The following is a 7,650-nucleotide window of genomic DNA, read 5'->3' as shown; positions in this document are numbered from 1 at the left end:
TGAAAGATGAAGAAACTGTAGATCTGACAGTCAGACTGTGGTGAAAGATGAAGAAACTGTAGATCTGACAGTCAGACTGTGGTGAAGGGGAAGAACAAGGTCTAGCAGATATTTAAGTAAGGGGCATGAGGCAACCTTTTACAATACTGTGAACTAAACCCAGTGCATGTTAGGCAGGGGCTCGCCCACTGAGCCACGCCCCTAGCCCCTCACTGGGGGATTCTAGGCAGGGGCTCTTTTGCTGAGCTAGGAATCCTTTTTTCTTTTGTGTCAGCCTGGCAGCCCAGGCTGTCTGAGGAACTTGTGACTCTGGCCTGAGCCTGCAGAGAGCTGGCATCATCTGGCAGGAACACCACCCTACCTGGCTCTAGACAACTTTTCCTTCCCACCTCCCAGCCCACGTAGGCTTTCCAAGAGACCTGGGGCAATTTTAGTGTCAGTGAATATCCATTCTGCACTGAGGTCCTGAACCACTTTGTCTCACAAGGGATTCGTCAGCCCATGCACGACACACGCATGGAAGGAGTAAGGTCAGCCCGGCGGCGGCGGTGGCCCTGCTTACCACATCCACTTGGACCAGCAGCACGCGCAGGGCAAAGTTCTTCCCCAGGCTCTGCAGTCGTTCATGGATGTAGTCTGGGTGGAGGTTGTGGTAGCGGAGACTGGTGGAGGCAGGAAGGGGACAAGTTGAGTGTCTCAATGTTCCGGAGGCGCCACACATCCTTATGTACCTTACTGGTATCCAGAGGTTGGGACTTATTAGCACAGCAAAGGGGACAACCTTGCCAGAGGCCCAGGGAAGTCAGCTGACCGGGATGGGCTTCTAGGGGAGGCGGCCAGCTAGAGTATTGAGGGGCACTGGACACTTGGCTTCTTCCCTCAAGTCAGGGTCCACCCCCCTCCCCAGTCCTCAGACCCAGGGTCCAGCCTCAGCTACTCTGTTCTGGGTAACTGTAGGCCACAACCACTTCTTCAACACAAAGCCATGCACAGGCCCAGAGCCCAAAACACTGAACCCCACTTTTCCCACTCAATGCCAAAATAGTGAGGCTGGGCCCTCCCGCTCAGCACCCCTGAGCTCACCTGAGGAAAAGGGCGCAGGTGCTCTGGCCCAGCACATAGTCGGGAATCACCTCACCGAATTCCCAGGGCACATTGCGCACAAACTTCAACACGGGGTTGCCCCTCTGTCCAAGGGAGAAAGGCAGAAGCCACTTATGGAGGTGACCCTTGGTCTAAAGTGAAGGCTGGACCCTCCCCCACCTCTTCCCATCCTAAGCCCCACCATCTTCCAGGGTCTTTTCCAGGTTCAATTCCCAACTCCTCAGCCTGGAATCTGGATGTTAGCCCCCTGCCCCCAGGCCTTTACCACAGTTCCCCCACACACTCCCCTTTAGCCTCTGTCCTAGTGTCGATCCATGCTGCTGTCTGCTGGTCACCAGCCCTCACTGCAACCTTAGCAACATCCACACTTGCCCCTCCCAGGGAGGGTCCCACATCAGTGCCCCAGGCCAGTACTGCATCTTTCTTTCCCCTACTTCTCTGGTGGAATCTGGACCTTGTCCACACCCCTCCTCCACCACCACAGCACCTCCCTGGACGAGGCCACCATCACACTCCCTGAGGCCACCTTACAGATAGTGACCAGCGGCATCACCTAGGCTCTGCCATGGCTGAGGCCCTCCAGTTCCCCTCCCCAGCCCAAGGCCGAAGCGCTCAGGCAGCCCAGGCTCTAACCCATCCAGGAGGCATAGAGAGCACACACTGTCCCCTATGCTAGGACACAGAAGTGACCAGGCCAGGCCCAGTTCTTTTTTTTTTTTTTTTTTTTTTAGATTTATTTATTTATTTATTATATGTAAGTACACTGTAACTGTCTTCAGAAACTCCAGAAGGGGAAGTCAGATTTGTTATGGATGGTTGTGAGCCACCATGTGGTTGCTGGGATTTGAACTCAGGACCTTCTGAAGAGCAGTCGGGTGCTCTTACTCGCTGAGCCATCTCACCAGCCCCCAGGCCCAGTTCTTATAGACTCTGCCCCCAGTTCCAGATATGTCTCTCCTGAACCCTTGGACCATCTGCTACATGCACCCTCACCCGGATTATTCTTGAGACCTCTGGAATTTCCTGACTCACAGATAGCATCTAGCATGGACTTCCTAAGGCCTGGGGAGCTCCCGAGGGAACAGAACACGTCGTGTTCTCCTGGGTGACTCACAGTGCTCCTATTTGGCCCAGAACAGACCTAGATGCCCCGTGCTCAGAATTCAGGGCTGGGAATTGTCTGCCCGGAGCTCACCTCCGCAGAGGGAGGGCTCAAGGCTCACCAACAGCTGGGGATGGCATCTACCCAAGCCTGTGTCATGATTCTACCACAACCCCAAAGGACTGAGTTCAAAAGATTCCCTATAGCACAGGCATTCCCAGAGGAGTGTGGAAGCTCCGGGCTATGTCCCTTCCCATGCCATAACACCCTAGGCATTAAGTGAGTGGAGGAGTTAATGCATAGAGAAAGGAGTGAATGTATGCACCAAGTAATTCCCTCAAGCTACCATAGACATCAAAAACCTCCATTATAAAGCTGGGTGGGAGGCTGGGCGTGGTGGTACACACCCTTAGTAGGAGGCAGACACAGGTAAGGTCTCTAAGTTTGAGGCCAGCCAGGCGACATCACGTGGGCAGCATTTCAGTGACTAGAAGTTCTCCCTATAGGTTCTGTCCCTATAGGTTCTGAGGAAATGAACAGACCTGGGGACAGGAGCCAAGCTGCCTAAACAGAGTGACAGCCCTAGCAGGGAGGGCTGGGGCACCCTGAACCCACAAGCTCATAGGCCAATGCATGAACGGTGGAGTATATAGGAAGGAATAAATGAATGAATGAAGGGGTATGTATATGAATGAATGAATGCAGGAATTAATGAAGTGACAAATGCATGAAGAAGGCATGAGTAAACAAAGCGTGTGAGCCTCAGCCCTCCTTCCACCACTCCCAACAGTAATCCCTGGAACAACAGGCTTTCCCATGAGAACCCCTAGTGGTCCCTCCCCAGCCTTCCGCCCTCTCCCTCCCCACCTACCCCTCTCACCTGCCTCGGGCTCACGATGATGCTATTGGACTTTGCTCCTGTTTTCAGGGTCTGGCTGGGGTTCTCTCCTGTCGCAGGTTCAGAGCCTGTGGGCACTGTGGCCCCAGCCCCTCCTGGAGGCTGGGCGATGGCGTACTCAGCATACGTCTGAGGGGTCACATGGGCTGAGGTTGCAGGGGCGGTGGGATTCCGTGTCGATCTGAATAAGGGCTTGACCTGTGGAGAGAAGGGAGGACTGGGGATGAGGAAGGAACACTGGAGTCCTCCCCCTCCTTCCAGATGCTGCCGGGGCTAAGAACACGCAAGGGCTGGGGCTAGGGCTCGGTTGCTTACCGGTGTGCCTCAGTGAGCCAGGCACAGTGGTCACACCTGTCATCCGAGCACTCGGGAGACAGAGGCTGAGAGGCTCTAGGCTGTCCCTATAGCCCTGCCTCTGGGCCCACCCCTGCCTCCATCTGCTCACCTCCTCGGCTTGCTCACCTCAGAGCCTCTGGACTGGCTTCCCCTCCAGTCAGTTGTCCCACCGCCCATTCCCTCACTACTCCTCCTGGCCAGATCCTTCAGAGGATGTCACAAGTACAGGGTTTTTTTTTTGTTTTGTTTTGTTTTGTTTTGTTTTGCTGGTTAGTTTTTCGAGATAGGGTTTCTTTGTGTGACCCTGGCTGTCCTGGAACTCACTCTGTAGACCAGGCTGGCCTGGAGCCTAGAGATCTGCCTGCCTCTGCTTCCCAAGTGCTGGGATTAAAGGCGTGCGCCACCACGCTCAGCATCTTTCTTGTTTCTTAAGATTTACTTATTTTTATTCCTGTCTATGTGTCTGCGTGTGTATGCCATATGTGTGCCCGTGTGTGGTGTGTGCCCATAGAAGCTAGGAGATGAAGGTGTTGGGTCCCTGCAGCTGGACTTATAAGTAATTGATTATGAGCTGTCTGACATGGGAGCATGAACCAAAGCTGGATTCCCTAAAAGACTTCAGCGATGGGCATTGATGACTCATACATTTTTTAAAAAGATTTATTTATTTATTATGTATAAGTACACTGTAGCTCTCTTCAGACACACCAGAAGAGGGCATCAGATCCCACCCATTACAGATGGTTGTGAGCCACCATGTGGTTCCTAGGATTTGAACTCAGAACCTCTGGAAGAGCAGTCAGTGCTCTTAACCGCTGAGCCATCTCCCCAGCCCCAGCTCATACATTTAACGCCTATCTCAAAATCAAAACCAGACAAAAATGGCCCAAGCAACTTTGGTGAATGCCTCATCTAACCAGCCTCCATGTTTCCTTTTAAAGACTTTAGATTCTTATTGTATTAGTATTGAGTGTTTTACCTGCATGTATAGGCATGCACCATGTACATTCTTGGTTGCCTTCAGCGGTCAAAAGAGGGCACTGGATCCCCTGGAACTGGAATTACAGCCGGTTGTAAGCCACTATGTGGGTGCTAGGGAACTGAACCTGGGTCCTCTGCAAGAGCAGCTAATGCATTTAACTGCTGAGCCATCTCTCTAGGACACTGATTTCTCTTTCTTAGAGTATAAAAACTTTCATTTCTAGCCTTTGATGGTGGCCGCACACCTTTAATCCTAGCACTTGGGAGGCAGAGAGAGGCAGATCTCTGGATCCAGAACAGCCAGAGCTACACAGAGAAATCATGTCTCAAAAAAAAACCTAGATAGATGAATAGACAGACAGACAACAGCCAGCTTCCAAGTCTTAAATGTCAGATCCCGGGCCAGGGAGACGGCTCAGTGGACAGTGGTGCCTGACACCTAGGCTTGAAGCCTGAAAGTTATCCGGTGGGGGCAGAGAACCGACCTCCACACAAATGCCCTGGCAAGTACATCCCCAACCCACACCACGTAAAGCAATGTAAAAACAAATCAAAATAATAACAGAAAAGGTCAGATCCAAATCCATATCCTGAAAATCCAGAATACTGGCAGACAGGCAGAAGGGGGGACAGGCAAGATGGCTCAGTGGGTAAAGGTACTTGCCAGCTTCATGACCTCAGTTCAGTCCTGAGGATCTATACAGTACAAGGATAAAACCAAGTTCCACGGGTGACCTTCTGCCCTTCACAGGCGCTTCACAGCACTCACCCATGTGTGTACACACAGCATAAAGACATGTTTTAGAGGCCAGAGAGATGCCTTCTCAGTGAAGAGCACTGGCTGCTCTTCACGAGGATCTAGATTCAATTCCGAGCATAGACGTGGAGGCTCAACACACTTTCCAGGTCTAGGGGAGCCAATGCCTTCTTCTGGCCTCTGCAGGTCTACATACCTGTAGTGTGCAGACATACGCGCATGCAAAACATACACACACACACACACACACACACACACACACACACACAAAGGATGTTCCATTGCTATAACCCCAGCACTTGGGAAGTGGCGATTGGAGGACCTGGGTTCGAGGCCAACCCTAGCTACACATCCAGTTCAAGGCTAGCCCAGGAAACACGTGACCCAATCGAAGATTCCCCACACACACATACAAACTAAACAACCAAAAGCCATCACTGACCACTGTCTAGCTGCCATCCTCTCCCTTAATCACCCTGTCATGCCATTTTACCAATGGGCACACCGAGGATTGCAGAGCATGGCAGGTTATTTTTCCAAAGCAACCCAAGCCTAAACTTAACACCGTAGACCCAGGGATCCCTTTCACTCCCAAGAGCCCCCCAAGTCTTCGCCCTTACCCCTGCAGAAGGCACCTCGTCTCCCTCCAGTGGGATAACAAACTTCTTCCTGGTGGGTGGTCCTGGGGGCTGTGGCCGACTTCCCTCGTCCTTCCCAGGGTCCATCTGGGGCCTGAAGGGCGTGGCGACATTGTCTCAGGCATTTCCATATTCCAGAGGGAAACTCCGCTCACAGTGAAATCCCCCCCAGCCCCGCACAAAGGTGGCCCTGTTCGCTGGCGTTCGGTTCCAGAAGACCAACCAGTGGGCCCGCCCCTTTCCCCCTGCTCACTCCGGATTGGTCTACGGGCCTTACAAACCCGCCTACCTGCTATTACTCCCACACCACACTCGCTCAGGGGCAATGGACCCCGCCCCCAGGGACGCGCCTGGGTGCGTCCGCCCCGCCCAGTCCCAGCCTAGTCTCAGCCTCTGCAATGATTGGCTTCTTCCGCTGCCAATCATCAATCCCCGGCCTCCGTCCACCTCCACCCTGCCCCGTCTCGGTCCTAGCACTGCGTCTGAGCACTGCCAAGACTCACCGGCTCTTTCCCGAGGCCTAGAAGGAAATACCGCGGGGGGAAAACAGAGGCGACCCGGCGCCAGCACGGCCAGCACGGCCAGCGCGACCCCGGCTAGACTCACTTCCGGCCGCTCTGGCCCTGCGCTCGTCTCGCTGCTCCCCGGGACACAGAGCCGAGACCTCTATTCGCGCTGCTCTCTATGGTCCTGGAGGACCGCTGGGCGTCGGGGGCGGATGGAAGCTTGGGCATCTTGGTACCTGGGAGACTTTGACTTCTTGAGCGCTTCCCAGACTCCAGACCCGGCTCAGTGATGATCAAAGGAGGTGGGGTGGGGGAGGGGAAGGAGAAAAGGAGAGAGACACAGACAGACAGACAGACAGACGAGAGAAAGGAGGCGAGATTTCAGAGGTCACCCTCCCTGTAAGTGTGGGTGGTGGACATTGACTCACTCATTCTAAGCCATTCCCCACTTGCATCCCAAGCGGGGACTGATACCGACAGCTGTGACTTAAAGTCCAGTGGGACAGTCAGACAGGGGCAGCCCAGAGAGGGCAGGGCCGGGAAGGGAGAGCCCGGAGGACAGAGGCCGTGTTAGGGGGAGCACCTGACCCAGCCGGGGTGTCAGGACGGGCTTCCTGAAGGAAGGGACGCCTGTGCTCGAGACCTGGGCCCCGTGGATGACTTAGTATTACTCATTTCCTGGAAGGACGGTTTCACCCCGTTCCAACTTGTAGTTCTATGATTGCTAAGGAAATAGCTTAATGGTCTTATATATTTTCTGTTCTTGCTCATTTCCTTTGCCTATTCCTTTTTACAAAGATTGGCTCATATCCTTTGCCCATTTTTTTTTTCGAAATGAGCAATTCAACGGTTTTTAAAATTAAAAAGGGGGAGGAAAAGGAGATGAACATCTTTTGATTACTGCCCATTTATTGGAGTGATGCTTAAGGGTTGATTCTGTTAGTCACTTCAATAGGCTGCAAATCTTTCCTTCGAGTTCATACTTTTAAAATTCTCCATTTAAAATTTTGCATGCATTTACCAACGTGTTCTCCATTTTCTTTTGATCTTCGTGTATTGAGAGAGGACACACCCTAAGGTCATCATATGTAATCCTTCTATATCTTTTTTTAATGTTTTCCTAGTTGTGAGGTGTGTGTGTGTGTACAAGCACATGCCTACGCTGTGAATTCTAGGCAGAGACACTACTACTGAGCCATGACCCCAGGCCTTTGGAAGTATGATACACAACTGAACTATTTATAGTAGGCAGGTGGTTCACACATTTAATCCCAGCACTCGGGAGGCAGAGACAGGCGGATCTCGGTGAGTTCGAGGCCAGCCTGACC

At 52.7% G+C, this 7,650-nt stretch overlaps 1 protein-coding gene across 1 annotated transcript in view; it reads right to left on the bottom strand.

Moving 5' to 3' along the window:
- Ercc1 (ERCC excision repair 1, endonuclease non-catalytic subunit) overlaps nt 1-6,455 on the bottom strand; it is an 11,619-nt gene extending 5,164 nt beyond the window's left edge. Inside the window, exons 1-5 of the mRNA XM_021219317.1 lie at nt 6,320-6,455; nt 5,799-5,910; nt 3,087-3,302; nt 1,084-1,187; nt 563-662 (exon numbers count right to left, since the gene is read on the bottom strand). Coding sequence (XP_021074976.1) covers nt 563-662; nt 1,084-1,187; nt 3,087-3,302; nt 5,799-5,903 — 525 coding nt within the window. The 5' untranslated portion in view covers nt 5,904-5,910; nt 6,320-6,455. The remainder of the gene's footprint in view (nt 1-562; nt 663-1,083; nt 1,188-3,086; nt 3,303-5,798; nt 5,911-6,319) is intronic.
- Nucleotides 6,456-7,650: the final 1,195 nt, after the last annotated feature.

Source organism: Mus pahari, chromosome 19, assembly GCF_900095145.1.
Source record: "Mus pahari chromosome 19, PAHARI_EIJ_v1.1, whole genome shotgun sequence".
Classification (NCBI taxonomy): Eukaryota; Metazoa; Chordata; class Mammalia; order Rodentia; family Muridae; genus Mus; species Mus pahari.
This window is presented reverse-complemented; position numbering and strand designations above follow the sequence as displayed.